The sequence below is a fragment of the Globicephala melas genome, chromosome 15, assembly GCF_963455315.2.
Source record: "Globicephala melas chromosome 15, mGloMel1.2, whole genome shotgun sequence".
In the NCBI taxonomy this organism is placed as follows: domain Eukaryota; kingdom Metazoa; phylum Chordata; class Mammalia; order Artiodactyla; family Delphinidae; genus Globicephala; species Globicephala melas.
Genome location: NC_083328.1, coordinates 29,943,514 through 29,960,046, shown reverse-complemented (window position 1 = coordinate 29,960,046; position 16,533 = coordinate 29,943,514). Strand labels below are relative to the sequence as shown.

General features: G+C 43.0%; 1 protein-coding gene across 2 annotated transcripts in view; it reads right to left on the bottom strand.

Moving 5' to 3' along the window:
• The window catches only part of GRIN2A (glutamate ionotropic receptor NMDA type subunit 2A), a 375,899-nt gene that overhangs the window by 70,068 nt on the left and 289,298 nt on the right, over positions 1 to 16,533 (bottom strand). For both annotated transcript variants that reach the window (XM_030883795.2, XM_060284168.1), the window contains exons 9-11: positions 13,862 to 13,987; positions 9,818 to 10,047; positions 871 to 1,031 (exon numbers count right to left, since the gene is read on the bottom strand). In XM_030883795.2, the coding sequence (XP_030739655.1) occupies positions 871 to 1,031; positions 9,818 to 10,047; positions 13,862 to 13,987 (517 nt within the window). The remainder of the gene's footprint in view (positions 1 to 870; positions 1,032 to 9,817; positions 10,048 to 13,861; positions 13,988 to 16,533) is intronic.

Here is a 16,533-nt window from a genome sequence, read left to right as displayed (position 1 = left end):
AGACTCTCAACCACTGCGCCACCACGGAAGCCCCAGAATATTTTTTAATGGAACCCTTTCAAAAACACATTTCACACTTCCCTGACTTTTCAAAAAGTTGAAGAGTCCATGGAATAGAATTTAACCTTTACAGCAAATAACAACACTAGCAATTATGTCCTATCTCTGTGCCAGGCACTGTCCGAAATGTTTTACCGCAAATTTTCTCTCTTAGTCCTCATAAAACTCCTATGAATTAGGTCCTATCATTATTCCCATTTTATGTATGAGGATGAGAGTGACTGAAGAACTGTCCAAGGTCATAAAACAGGTCTTCTGTTTACAGCTTCAGTTATTTCGTGTCTGCTATCCTCCACAATGCCAACAGGCAGACGGAAACGTTAGCTGTACCTTTAGAGAGACTGAGTTCCCAGCTTTTCTCTCCGTATTTCCTTTCTCCTTCCTCAATGTGACACTCTTAGTTTTCACAGAAAGCTACATGCCATAAACTCCTATCTAAAATCAGATGAAAACTTACAGTACTTTGTTTTCACCACTTTAAATAAACTCCATCTCCTTAGATCTCCCTATTGGCTAAAATATCCCATTGAGTTGGACCAACTTCTTTATCAGTTTAAGAAACCCCTCTGGTTCTCTGCATTTCAAAGTGTCCTGGATTTGCTTTTTCTTAACACAGTTCAGAAGGAAGCTTGTGATACTCATCAGATTAGCAAAAGCAGCCCTCAACTGGGGGCCTTCTTGACTTCCAGCTTGGCTCTCGAGAACATACAACAGTGGGGGCAGACAAGCACAAAGGCAAGGTGTGCAGTCATTTTCTGTAAGGTGTGTGGATGGGCAGGCCTGCAGAGCAAAAGAAACGGTCATCCTTACCCTGTTTTCAAGCTGACCAAGGCGTCCTCTACTCCCTTCTGATTAAATTTGGTCATGTACTGATGCATGTAGGGGTAGTTGTTCCGAATGTTTCTCTCCGTACTGCCGTTGGGCACCGTGCCAAATCGAAAGGGAGGGGAATAGTCGTGAGGTCTCTGAAACTGAAGAGACACAGAGAAAGAAGGAGGAGGAGGAAGAATCAGCCATCATTCTGTCTTGCCTCAGGAGTTACACATATGCACGTGCTAGCACAGGACAGTAAACACCCACTCATTTTTGTGCTTCCTTTCTACTTAATCACACCTTCCACTGGTCTGGGAGCTCCAGGAAGTCAGAAACAGTGTCTGTCTTCTTCCTTACTGTTCCTCAGTGCCCAGCATAGGGGCTGGCTGGGTGTGCAATAGGTATCTGTTGGATGGAATTTTTCGTCTCCATTATAGAGACCAGCCTAGTCCTAGGCTCACAGGCAGTGCTCAGGAAATGCTGATTAAGCTGGAATTAATGTATGACTTCAGTTCGTTCATCTGCCTTATCATGAAATTTTCTGAGATCCTCACCAATCACTCCCTTCTCTGGACCCCATTTATAATTTCTTTCACCTCACCCAGAAAATGACAAAGGGGGGCAGAATTTGCCACTCCTGAAATATGCCTCTGGCATACGGATTATCTGGGGGCTGGTTATTTTTTAAGAAACAGCAGACACAGGAGAAACTCTGAAAACTGAGTAGAAGTTAACTCTTTTGGAAGAGGCAAACTCTTATATTTGTGAGGGTGTCTTCCTCTCTGTATCTGGAAGAGGATGACTAAATCTCTAAAACTCTTATCCATGGAAAAGGCAGCAACTTAAATCTGCCTCACTACCATGCCCTTGCTTACTGTGCTCTTCCTGGTCTCCTCCCAGAACTGGCCTTTCCTTCTCCCCCCACCCCCCATCACGCCTCCCATTACCCTACATCTTTCTTTTGTCTTCAGCTGAAGATAGTACTTAAGCTGGTGGTTTGGGCTATTTCGGGGAGTTACTCAGTTTTCTTGGGTATCTCCCATATATACAGATGGTATACATGTTTTTCTCCTGTTAAATCTGTCATTTATTATGGAGGGTAGAACCTGGAAGGGTAGAGGGACAATCATTTTTCTTCCCGTACAAAGACTCTATGTCATTCACTCACCCTCCAGCCATCATTCATTCATTTGCTCATGCATGCATGCAATACTTATTGTGGTCCTAACACATCCCAGGCATAATGGCAGCTTCCATGAACGTTTCTTGAGCTGAAGTCCATACTAACCATTAGCTTCCCGGGGATGCCCATGTCTGGTATGGCCTCTTGAGCCTCCATAAAGGCTCACTGTCCATGCTCTACTGGGTTTCCCTGATTGGCTGATGTTGTCTGTGAAGGGGGTCAGAACAGGCCTCCCCAGGATGTGCCACTTGGATCATGTGGTTGCTTTTTCATTCTATGAACGTTGTGTACTGCACTGACTTATTTTCATACGTTTCATCACCCATGCATTCTTGGGATAAATCTCACTTGGTCATGGCATATTTTTCTTTTTATATGCTGCTGCTTGATTTAGTTCGCTGGTATTTTGGTGAGGATTTTTGCATCAATATTTTAAAAAGATACTGGTCTATCATTTTTTTTCTTGTGATTCCTTTGTCTAGTTTGGTATCAAGGAAATTCTGGCCTCAGAGAATGAGTTAGGTAGTGTTCCTCCTCTATTTTTCTAAAGAGTTTGAGAAGGATTGGTGTTAATTCTCCTTTAAAACTGTTTGGTAAACTTCACCAGTGAAGGGGCTTCCCTGGTGGCGCAGTGGTTGAGAGTCCGCCTGCCGATGCAGGGGACACGGGTTTGTGCCCCGGTCTGGGAAGATCCCACATGCCGCGGAGCGGCTGGGCCCGTTCTTTTTTTTTTTTTTTTTTGTGGTACGTGGGCCTCTCACCGCTGTGTGCCCCCCTCATGGCCCCCCCCACCCCCCAACACGCGCCGCGGAGCACAGGTTCCAGACACGCAGGCTCAGCGGCCACGGCTCACAGGCCCAGCCGCTCCGCGGCATGCGGGATCTTCCCGGACTGGGGCCCGAACCCGTGTCCCGTCCGTCGGCAGGAGGACTCCCAACCACTGCGCCACCAGGGAAGCCCGAATTTTTCTATTCTTTTTTAAAAAAATTTTTATTGGAGTATAGTTGATTTACAAGGTTGTGTTAGTTTCTGGTATACAGCAAAGTGATTCATATATATATATATGGATATATATATATAAGAATATATATATTCTTTTTTATATTCTTTTCCATTATAGTTTATTAGAAGATATTGAATATAATCCCCTGTGCTATACAATAGGACTTGTTGTTTATCTATTTTATATATAGTAGTTTGTATCTGCTAATCCCAAACTCCTAATTTATCCCTCCCCCCAGATGTGCCACTTTGGCACATGATTTATTTTTAGCTGAAGGCAATTGAGACCCTGTGGGCTCAAGAGGAACTTTCCCTGCTCTGTTAAAGAATTTAAATTGGGGGCCTTGCCCATAATAAGAGTTATTACCAGAAATAACATTTTATGACCTGTGACAGGCAAACATTTAATTACTGAACGTCTGCTCTTCTCATCATCCTGTGAATTGCCCTCCTCCCCTCTGGAGCCCCAGGCCCCTAGCCTATTCCTTAGCTCAGGATGGCACATCTACCTCATTTTACCTTTCTGTCTCTGAACCTCTCATATATGTGGGGTTCCCGTATGTATGAAATTAAGTTAGATTTTCTCCTGTTAATCTGCCTCATGTCAATTTAATTCTTAGACCAGGCAGAACTATCTAGAAGGGTAGAGAAAAGTTTCTTTGCTCTCCATATGTTCACACCTTCAGTGTTTGGGGCAACCTAACCAGATTGGGAGTCCAGAGAACTAGGTCTAAGTCCCAGAAATACAGTTAAAATCTAGAGGCAGCACAAGGCAATGGTTACAAGTGTGAGCTCAGCCTCACAGGTTCCAACGTCAGGTTCTATTCCTTACAGACCGTGGGGCCTTAGAGAAGCCACCTTACTTCCCGCTGCCTCCACTTATTTTCCATCTGCAGAGTGGGAAACACATGAGTACTTCCCTTGTGGGGTCAATGGGAAGACCTAAAACTACAACTTTTGTCAAGTAATTAGAATAGTGCCTGCAACAGAGTAAGCACTCAAAAATAAAACTACTCTTACTCGTCATTTCTGCCATCATCGTGGGCAAAAAAAGTAACCTGGGCCTCATTTTTCTATGAAATATGGAATTCTGGAACTAGAAAGTGATGATTATAGTGACTAACATGTTTTGAGGATTTGCTGGGGGCCAGCACTGTGCTGAAAACTTTACAAACACTGCCTCATTTAATACAACAACCCTGCCTGGTAGCTAATCTTTGAGGCTCCATTTTACAGATGAAGAAACTGAGGCTCAGAGAGGTTCTATGACCTACTTAAGATTACGCTCCTTGTAAACAGCAGCCCAGATTTCAAACCTAAGGTCTGAACTCTATCATTCCTCCGAGACCATTACTAGTGACCTCTCCTCTTTTAGAGGTGAGGACCTTGAGACCCAGAGAGGGAAGGACAACCAGCAAATCTCTGGCAGAACCAGGGCTGGGATCCAGAGGTCTCTCAGATTTCCACATCAGCATGTCTTCCACGGAACTGAGAAGTGCCGGAGGAAGTGTCCAAGTTTACCCAAGAGTCAGGCTAATCAGAAACACTATTCTTCTTTCTAGACACACACTTCTTTTCACTGTTAATTAAACTTTCCAGTTGAAGATTGCTCCCCTTAAATTAGGCACGCTGCCGCCTAATAAGCAGCCATAACTGGATTTGGGGGAAGTGGCCATGCATTGTCCCAGTGAGATCCTCCTGCTGGGCACCTTGTGTTGGGAGCGTGTGTGTATGTACAAGTGTGTGTTTGTGAACAGAAAATGCTCTTTGCACTCACTCAGGCAAGCAGTGCCTCAACTCACCACCTAAAAGGGGGAGGCACCAGCCCAGTCCTGTTTGCACAGCAGCTGTCTGCTCAGGGCACAGAGGCAGCAGCTCTGCTCATGAATCTAGTCATTGTAGCAGCCGCTCCCAACCTCCCGAGACATCTGATGGCCTATTTGCCTAACTGCCTTCCCCTTCACTCACCATCTGTAGCAGAGGAGACACGCAGCTCTTTTAGATTCCCTTCCTTCCCTGCGTTTGGTTTGCACAGCGATAGAGACAGACATTCGGCCTCGGTGATGAATTTCCACACCTCTCTGGCCTTGATTGTACCCTCACCCACACTAAATTCAGCCTGGCACCCAGACCTAGGAACCTTTCCCGCTCCACTAAAGGCTGTCAGACTTTTAAAAGCATGACTCACAATACATCTTCCATCTCCACCCTGTAAAGACACACTTTCTACTTAGGATGTATTCTGATGTAATCCATGGTGATCTACTATTTTAATGGTCACAACTCTTAAATTAATTTCATGACTCCCTAAAGAGTCATGACCTACAGTGTGAAAAACAGTTAGGGGCAAGGATGACTCATCGCCGGAATCCCAGGGCCTAGCGTGGAGGGCACACTCTGTGTGTCTTAGGGGAATGATTTCTGATGCAACATTCTCCCAGAGTTCCATGTGCAAGCAGGAAGAAACGAATGTGGGCTCCAGTGCAGGAAGGGGTGGTGCAGAGGTCTCCCCCATCAACAAGACCACAGGGCAACGTAATCATGAAGCCCAGTGTCAGCAGAACTCCTCACAGCTTCTCTCTCAAGGTCGCCCTCATGGTTCATATTAGCTGGCTGCACCTGGCCTTGGGCTTTTCATCTGCTACTTTGGAACTGAGACATTTGCTTAAACCCTCTGAGCCTCTGTTTCTCCATCTGTAAACTGAAGACTGCTTTTGCAATTAGAGTGTTTAATGGCATCCCCTAATGCTTGATAAACATCACCTCATCACCCGTTGTTACCCAGCATGACTTTAGTCAAATAAAGGATCCAGTTTCCCTCCAATGTAGAGAACAGAAGATCAGAGGATTGTATCCTACACTTCTGTTCCATTTGGTATGTGGACAGGTCTGAGAGTCATTCCAGCGAATAAGTCATAGCAAGTGCATTATGATGGACGGAGTAGAGATACAGGTCTGGGAAGTAAAACTTCTAGGAAAAATGCGGCAATTAATCAGGACATTTCTTTATTCCTCTTATGAACCAAAAAATACACAATTATTAAAAATATGTATCTTCTGTGGACATAAGTAAGGAATGTCTGGTACTAGAGCCCCTGTTTCTAGTAAGGTCTTCTCCCACTGGTGAGCTCCACATGCTTCTGGATGTAGCATCGAACTGCTGTGGTCCTTAAGAGGAAGGAGAGGCTCAGAGGCCTCCATTCAACCAATAAGAATGGTGGACAAGGCTCACCCAGCACAACTCCCCGAGAACACATTTATGGGCTCATCCACAAGGTACATGCCCTGAATTTCCTCTATTGCTGTCACAAAAGGCCAACTCAGTGCAGTAATATTTCAGAGCCCAGAAGTGAGGAATGCTTCGAATTAGGCAATAGTGATGGTCATGAGGAGGGAGCCGAGGGAGATGAAGAGGAGAGGGGAGAGGTAGTGGAGGGGGTGGGAGGAGGCTTGAGGGAAGAAATACCATTTATAATAGGATTATCTACCATGTGCCAGGCACGGTGTGAGGATTATTCCTAATCCTCGTATCAACCTTGCCAGAATGGTATTAAACCCCCTCTATCAGGAAATTAAGCTGTGGGGATACTGACACACTGAAGGCCATACAACTACTATATGGCAAGGTCAGGATTTGAATCCAGATCCATTTGACCCCTATGGTGTTGCTTTTTCCACTACATTAGTCTGCCTCCCAGGGATGGATTTCACCAACCACAGTAACACCCAACATTTTAGAAAGGGTCGCCACCAACATTCCAACTTCTTTAATAATTCCTAGGGGAGCATCTACCCATGAATTCACCTACGTATAATTTAACCCCAAGCTCATCTGAGCACACCGTGGGCTCCAAAGGTGCTTCTTTCACAGCAAGTATGCAAATGGCTTAAAAGTATTATAAACCTGAGCTGTTACATAGGTATTCATGATAAAAAGAAAGAAAGAAAGAAAGAACACTTGTATACAGTATTCAAATAAATTGATTCAATATAGATTTTGATTTTGCAGACTTTCCTGGTATATTTGCCATTAATCTTCTGGGAGCATTTAGCTTATTTACTCTAGGAATTTTGCTGTTTATCTAATTGTATCAAACATTTAATTAAAAGAGCTATCTGCTTGCTGCTAACACTCTGAGCATGGAAACTGAGCTGTATCTCATGAGGATATGGTATCTGTTACTAGATGTTTCCAAATCAGAGAAGGTCAGTCTAATTATTAGTGTTTCTAATTAGTTTTCCCGCAAGCAGTCATGTTATTAGACCCAAAACTAGGTAGCAAGGGATTTTTCCCCCTTGCTATTGAAAATAGCAACAAAAAGCAAAATACGCTGCCAACTCCTTTCTTGAAGAATCTTCTCATCCAAAACTTGGTTTCCCACTGCTTCCAATGTATCTCTGGTCACTTATTCTAGGAACTGTACGTTTGCTCCCATGATGTGAAGGAATCGCATAACAGTTACAGGCAACCGGGCACATTCACATGTGCAGCCTCCTTCCATCCTTACCACAACGATGATTCCCAAATGTTCAGAGAGGAACTAGAAGGCTCAGCAAGGTTACCCAACAATAAAGGCATCACACAACTAGTATGCAGCAGAGAGGAAAAGGAACCCAACTTTCCTGACTCTGAGTGTAGGGCTTTCTCTGCTGCCTCCCAGATGCCATGTGCTTTAGGTGAGCCAAGGAATTGGGTGAGCATGATGTATTAGGGAAGGGCTCCAGGAGAAACCAGGAAGGACATGGGGGGAGAAGGTTAGGGAAGGTGAGGAAGCCAGCCAAGGGTGTGATTACGAGCAAAGTCTCAGCCTCGGCCTGATCCTGCAGGGAGCTCTGCAGAGTAAACTGCTCCTCCGAGTTTGCCTAGAAGCAACAGAACAGCTGGGCTTTTGTACTCTCACACTGGTTAGCCATTGGTTACAGGCAACTGCAAGATTTGGGGGACATAAAAATATCCAGGCATTTACCATTTCAGTGCCCCAAGGTAATCATCCTCTGAAGGTCCCTGGTACGAATCTTTGTCAGCAAAGGCGAGGCTGGGCACACAGAAATGAGAAAGGGATCCGAGGCCCCAGGCAGGGTGCCCGCAGCATCCAACACACGGTGCATTTCCCGTTCAATCAACAAGTGTGCATGAGCATCTACTAAGTGTCAGATAACCCCGACATCCCCTTCCCCCAAGTCAATTTTAATCTCATCAGTTTTACAGCACTTATTCCTGCCTGGAATTTTCTTCTCCATTGCGTTTACTTGTGTGTCGTTTATTTCTTCCTACTGGAATTTAAGTTTCATGGGAGCACAAGCTCAGGCTGCCAAGTTCACCATGGTGACCAGGAAGGCTCTCCCAAGGGGTGATAGTTTCCCTAAAACCTGAAAATCAAGGAGAAGCCGGCCACGAGAATAGAGGGGGAAGAACATTCCAGGCAGAGGACATGGCAAGTGCAAGGGCACTGTGGTGGAAATGCACTTGGAGTGTCTAAGGAACGGAGAGAGGGCCTCAGCAAGCAAGACGGAGGGGACATGGGGGGATGGGCTAGATAATGCAGGGCTTTGTCGCCATGACGCAGAGAGTGGCATTTACTCAAGTGGCATTTCCAAGGAGGAGCCATCAGAGAGGCCAACTGCTCATAAGGTTGGTGGCGCTTTTGTGATGGTGACTCACTCCAATCCCTCACCTTCTCTCTGATGACAGGCCCCTCTGTACCTCTTTCAACCACGTGTAAGTCACGGCTAAGCTGTTAAGTCTTTTCATGGGCTGATTTTCTATTCAGCAGTCTGTTGATGAATGCTGAAAGGATATATGTAGACTCATGCCAATAAGACGTGATACTGAGATTTTATAAAGAGACAAATTATCCCCACATACAAGACAGAAAATCTTTGCAGTGCTGCAGTCCCCACACTGCTGAGCTTAGCAAGTCAGGGTTTGTTTCCTGAAACTAAAATTTCAATAGGAGGATATACCCAGTTTACCTCTTCCTCCCTGTAGGTTTCTGAATAGCTACTCACACCCTGCAAACTTCGTTCCATGGCAGCGGAGAATGGAGAGCGCAGGTGTTAACACTCCCATCTCCCTGATGTGGGAAGCACAGCCCCAGGAGGGAGGATTGAAGGTGAGTCTGAGTAAAAGGAACCGGTGGGAAATGAAAAACCTCCCTGCTCCGTTTGCGTCCCTTGAAGAAATTTCAGGTGAGTCAGGAGTGCTGGTGATGGGGCTGACTGGCTACATAGTAAAAAGGAGCTGTCAGTTTTGTCTCTGGGTAGGGCTTACAGAGGACTTTTGTTTTCAAGTCAGAGAATCCAAGGCATGGAGCACGTAAGAGACTCAAACGAAGTCACAAAACTAGGAGGTACCTACAGCCGAGAGCATCTCACTTCACCCCAAGTTTCTCCTGATCCAAGGCTAGTGGATCTCCCTCAACATCACACTCTCCTTGGCAAGACGAGCTCTAGCCTAAGCTGTAACATGAGTCACAGACCTCAGGAAGCATCAACACAGTCATGTAAGTGTGAGAAACGACCACGGGGGAAACTTCGTTTCCAAGTTAGATCTAGACACTTTAAGACTTAGAAGCTAAGCTTAAGCTTCCGTTCCTGGAACTTTTAGAAATATGCCCATTTGAGTTAAGAGGAAAAAACAATCCTCTGGCTTTGTGCTTTAGAGTTGATGGGTTTGGATGAGAGTCTGATTTTCTTCCTCTGAGGGGAGAACGTTTAAGATCAACCCCTCAGGCAGAGATGAAAGCAAAGTGACCTTACCTTTTTGTCACTGAGGCCAGTCACTTGGTCCACAAACTCCTCCTGGATCATGAAAGCAGCCAGATTAGCCGTGTAGCTGGCCAGGAATATGACGGCAAAGAAGGCCCACACGGACACCATGATCTTGCTGGTGGTCCCTTTAGGATTCTGGACAGGCACGGAGTTGTTAAACACCAGGCCCCAAAGAAGCCATATAGCTTTTCCAATCGTAAAAGAAGGCCCATGGGGTGCTGCAAATGACAGGAAGGACATTCTCAGCGCCTCCTCGAAATGCACACTAGTGAGTGTTTGATACTATGCAGAGGCCCCAGCAACACTGAAGGCTGCCAGAAGACGGACTTAGATCACAGCGTGTCCCATCACTGCCCCAGAACCACACACACAAAGAGTCCTTTTTTCTTTAAAAATTAGCATTCTTCCCACATTTCTATATATTTGGCTTTTTGCCACATTTCTAAAAAGACAAAGAAAGAAAGAAAGGAAGAGAGAGAGAGGGAGGGAAGGAGGGAGGAAGAAAGAAAGAAAGAACAAGAAAGAAAGAAAGAAAGAAAAAAGAAAGAAGGAAGGAGAGAGAGAAAAAGAAAGAAAGAAAGAAAGAAAGAAAGAAAAAGGGAAAAAAGAAGGAAGGAAGGAAGGGAGGGAGGGAGGGAGGGAAGAAGGAAGAAAATGGTTATGCAAAACATGGGTTTGAATTAGAAGTAGTATTATGACCTGTTTTAAATGTGGATTTGATTTCCATTTGGGGAAGCAGAGCTTTACAAAAACATGTGCATGGGGGCTGCTTCGGTATTCGTCAGATGTGCTTTCGTATAAGAACCATGCAATTCAGAGGGACTGGTGCTTGATATTCTAATCTGATTGTTCCTAGCCATGGCTCCTGTTCAAACTCAGATGTAAGATATGCACAACGTAGGAATTAAACCCAACTAAAACACTCTCCAAATGGAGACATTAAGGAACAGAACAATAGAGCTTAATTCTTCTAACACTTCACAGATGGAAGACATTTGGTTGCAGGGTCATGGAAAATGAACTCTGATATCACAGCACTTTTTCTTCCTCAACGTATTCTTAAGATTCTTTTTTTTTTTTTTTTTTTAGATTCTTAAGTGTTCCTTGCAACAGACTTAACTAAAGAGGCAGAACAATATGCCAAAATTTATTGGGCAGGGGAATATGCAGGCTGTAAAACACACATGTTAGAGCTTTCAAGTCTGTTTTTGTGCAAGGGGAAAAAAATCAATTTATGCCCTCATTTCATGGGAAAAAGGGTCTTCCTTTAACAGAAGGTTTTTATGTCATTTAAGTAAATGAAGATATGAAAAAATGATCTACTTAGACTTCAGTTGGCGATGCACTCAGAGTGGGCAATAAATAAAGTGGCAGCAGTGAATCCAGATTGATGGAAGTTATGAAGTTCTGGGCAGAGAGCCTAGTTGGGAAGCAAGCTTTCCGCACATGGGAGGCCAAATTCAGGCTATCGCAATACTTACAATATCCATATACAACACATTAGAGAGAAGGCAACTAATTCTATTATTCTCAGTTTCAAGCTCTCCTCTTTTTCTTTGCCTAATTTTATGATCTTCTGGGCTTATTCCCAAGAGGCTGAGAATTCTTAGTAAAAAAGTAGAGTCAATCCAGTAAACTTCATGAACTACTTAATTTTATTAGGGATGCGTGTTGATCAGAAGTGATAGCTATTTGGGAATCAGAAATGGGCAGTTGCAGGGAGCTGTCCAAGACGTTTGGGAATTCCTGATTCATGAAGACTATTACTGGGTCATATAATTTTCCCCATAAAGGACAATGAGATGTAACAGAAAGATATTTTGTGCAAGGAAATAAGTAGCTGTCATTTCCTGAGGGTTTCTACATGCGGATGAGTAGAAAACAAAAAGCCTCCAGGTGATGGAAGGAGTTTGCATGCTAGGTTCCTTCCTGCACAATAGTGTGTGCTTCAGCACGTGGTGGCCTTTGGATAGCTTTTTATCTTCCAAGATACATTTCAAATGTATCCACTTCTTTCCATCTCCATTCTCTCCATCCAAGTCCAAAGCACTGCAGTTCTTTCTCTTGGAAAACTGTATCACCTTCCTAACTGGTCTCCCTCCTTCCACTGCTGCCACCCCTCTCATCGTCTTGATAGATAGATAGAAAGTGACCTTTCCACACTGTACACGTTTGTATTCTGCCTCTTCCCTTTCATTGTATTTTGAAGAAAATCTGAAATGCTTACCACAGTCAACAGCCTATCCCTCTGACTTCATCTTATACCACTGTCTACCTCACTTACTCATAACTTTTCTGTTTCTTGAGCATATCAAGATTGAGCCCATGCCAAGGCCTTTGTATCTGCTGTTCCCTCTGCATGGAATGCTTTTCCCTCAGTTTTTCATAGGACTGAATCCTTCTCATCTTTCAGGTCTGAACTCAAGCGTCATCTCTTCCTAAAGCCCTTCCCTGCTTGACCGTCATACTTAAGAAGCGCCCATATCCCATCACTTCACTTTGGTTTTTCTCCCTTCTTCTTGAGATTTATTACAATCTGTGATTATTCACTTATATGTTTACGTGTTGTCTCCACAACTAAATTCGCTGTGGCCCAAGGATGAGGAAATCTTCATCCCATTTACCACGTTAAACCCCTGCTCCGGTACCAGGTACTCCGGAAATATTCATCAAATAAACGCACGAATTCACAAACAACACAAGCTCTGATTTTGCAAACGTAAATATCTACTCTCCTGCAGTATGATCACCCATAGAACATTGCCTCAGGACCCACTCTGTTGGAAAGCTTCTTACTAGTTAATTACATTACCCATTTAGTGAAATGCTGGCAACTCTCTCACTTAAACACAACGTGATTACTTGTGGCATTTTAACTACATTTGGTTGACGGCAGGTGGTTTATGTGGTAACAGTGGTTAAGAAGAAGCGGGAGGATTTCAGTAAAACTAAGTTCCCAATAGATTCCTGTGACCTGCTGGCTCTTTCCAATACTGAATCTTCCAAGCAAAAAGAACATATGGCAAATTAAAGTGCCTTGTTTTTGAATAACTGTACCTTGAAGATCTGCCGTCTTCCATCATCTAAAGTCATTTTTCAGGAAAGAGATTTCGTCCTGGCACCCTTCTGATACCATCTACTTAGAATGTGTTGTGCGTTGAGAAAAATTCACTCAAAATTGTGTAATGTGTTTATGTATATGGTTCGTGTGGGAGCCTCTTAAAAAGTTAGGGCCGGGCTTCCCTGGTGGCACAGTGGTTGAGAGTCCGCCTGCTGATGCAGGGGACGAGGGTTCGTGCCCCGGTCCGGGAGGATCCCACATGCCGCGGAGCGGCTGGGCCCGTGAGCCATGGACACTGAGCCTGCGCGTCCGGAGCCTGTGCTCTGCAACGGGAGAGGCCACAGCAGTGAGAGGCCCGCATACCGCAAAAAAAAAAAAAAAAAAAAAAGTTATGGCCAATGAATGCATCCCAATTCAATTTTCTACTTACTGATTGCCACTTTATCAAGTACAATGCACTAAGGTCAGGCACTGTCAAGAGGAAAATGTAACTGTTTGGGGAAAGTCACCATTTTATCATATATTTATATATTTATCATCAAACGAATGTGAGCATGATTTGGCAGTTTGGAGAAGGTTCTTAGCCTAGATTCTATAAAACCATTTTCTTTGCATAGACTGACGTTGAGACGCACTAGTAGTTTTAACATTTGTTTTGATGCACATTTTGACAACTGCCAGAAAACTTTTTCAAATATGCTTTCTCAGCAGATATCGGTAGTTTTTCACTTAACTACTGACTCCACATTATAGCAAGATTAAAATGTCTCATTTTTAAGTTTTATCCTTCTTTTCAGTAGAAGGGAATAACCCATACTTGTATGGCACTGCAAGTAATATCAATGACCCAGCATGATTTATACGATGGTACAGCAAGGCAATATAGGATAATGTGTTCTAAATCTGAACTCTTCATTGAAAGTAAATTACATAGCATTGACTTTGAATCATGCTTATGAAGCTAGTCTCACCTTTCCCTTTGGCTAAGTTTCTGTTGTATCCAACAGGACTGAAGTATTCAAATACGAAAACAGCTATGGCGGATACAATGAGCAGCATCACAAACATCATCACCCAGACGGAGGCGCTGAATGGTTCTGCAGGTAAACAGGCCGGAGGGATGGAAACATGGTCAGTGAGCGCCTCCTCACAACCAGGGCTAGCAGGAAGCCTAGAGGGCCATTTGCAGACTCACTGAGAAGCCCGCTCTGATGTGAATCTGATCATTCAAAAGAAGCTAGTCATTGTTTATTCATACATTTAAATCATTCTCTATTCTACAAAATATTTGAGGTGTTTTATAAGAATGCACATCATAGGATAGAAACAGAAAAGCATATGACATTTTACAAATCAGGTCAAGGATAATAAAAACAAAATATAATGATAAGACCAAGGGAGAAAGTTAAAATGCAAACCAAGAGGCTACAGGGTCCTCTGTAATTATAGAATCATCCAGGGGACCAAAGCTAAAGAGAAACAAGACTAGATTCAAATAGTCAAACATAAGGCACCTGCGAATCAGCATGAGTTTTATTTTTATTTTCATTTTCATCTTGACATGCTGGAGGGAGGACGTGCAGGAATTCTAGAAGTAAAGGGAGAATTATAACCTGGTAGAAAAGGATCGTAAAATCGTGGGATTGACAGGAATATTGGAATGTCATAGTCTGCCCCCAATACTACCACTCTCTCCATTTCACCTACTGCTTCGGACAGATGGGATCTCTACAATTTAAAAATCTTGTCGAGGTTGGTAATGGTTAAATGCAATTGACAAGTCATTTGAGGATATTACATTCACACGAGAATTCAATGAAAATTCATCGTTTAAAGATAGAGGCAAGGAAGTAGTAGATGGATAGATGGTTATTTCCCCTAAAAATAGTTTTCATCAGCTCATTTTCATGTGGGTGTCTCAGAAGGGCAGGCCAAGACACAAGGTTCTAAATCTTAGATCACTTTAGAAAGGTAAGAGATACTATGTAAAACAAATTAACATTTTTATTCAAACTGATTGAGGACGTGAAAGTGAGCTGAAAGGAGCTATTTTATCCATGTATGACATAGATTTGCTAGAAAATCAACAGAGACTAAAATTTTTTAAATGAACATAGCTCCACCTGATTGCATCATTGGGAAGAAACTGCCCTTGGACACCAATGAACTTATAATCCTTTTCATCATGAGCAAACATTTTCTAAGAATAAAATATAAGAAGCCCAATAATACCTCTTGAATAGTACACAATTTATTATTTTTAAATGTTTTTTTTCTGATGAAGCTATTAATAATAATAAAGAACTAGGCTGATAGCAGGCCACCTTTTTATTAAAGTCTGTGACTACCTAACACAGCTAGAGTTCATCACAAATTCCAATGTAATGAGCTTAATATATAATAAGAAACTAATATGTCCGAAGCTTTAATGATATTGGATAATTTTAAAACCTGAAGGAATACTTTGTAATGCAGTTTTGATAGTGCAAATACTTTAAGAAGCAACAAGTACCAAGACAACTTACTTGACTTAAATAAGCCAAGATGAGCTCAAAGAAACCAATGAGACTAAAACTGAAATTTATCTTAGTTAAATTTAACTTGAGTGCAAACAATATCGTGTCCCTGAAAGCAGCAGTTTGGTAGTAAGGTGTATCCAGGAGAAAGAAATGAATAATTAGGAGATTAAAAATTACTTAATATTCAAAAATAGAGATGTTAAAGTAATTCTCCAGGTTGGATGTGCTGATGGCATAGTGTGTCTCAGCAGAGGAGGATCACTGTAATGAGTAAAAGAGCATTATATACATGTAAAGTATTTGGTGTGTGCTTTGCACACTGCATACACATAATAAATTAAATGGAATAGCTGCTGGGTTCCGTGGTTAAAGCCAGAATTGGTGGTGGTGGTGTGCTGTCCAGGGTCCTGAAAAAGGCGTTCTAGTTTAAAACACGCACACTTATTAATCTGATAACTCCTTTTCTCTGCAGGTTATGATGACATTATTAAAAATATTAGGGTAAATCCTTACTGAATTCTTGTACTCACATGTCAGAATCTGTAAGCCTTCAGTGGACTTCACTGGGCACTTGATGTGTCCTAGTCACTAACTGGTCAGAAAATCAGATGGAAACGATCAAGAAACTGATCCCAGATGTTTTCTCACTTCGAAGTGACAACATCTGTCCCTTGACTTGTGAGGATGGCAGAGAGATTCTGCTGTAGTATTCTGGTTTTAGTAAGTTAGGTACCTATGAGTGCCATGAAGGATGGCTATTCCCAGACACCACACACACACACACACACACACACACACACACCCCCCACAACAAAGAAAGTCATTAGAACAATGATGAGCTACTGTCTGTAGTGTCTAAGATGTGACCCAGAAGTATTTTTAGATAGCTCTGGATTACATCCTCTACTGGACAGATTCAACAGATTCAACATCTGTCTGTGAAGGAACTTTAATCTAGAAGAGACCCCAGCTCAGCATTTCTTTGGATCAAAGACTCCAACCTACTTGGAAAGTCTTAAGAATTAACTGAATATTGCCAGAGACATCATCTCTGTCCTTGAAGAGTCGCTGGTTACATTTTGATACAAAAGCTCAGAGGCATTACCTGCAAGTGTTTCCGATGT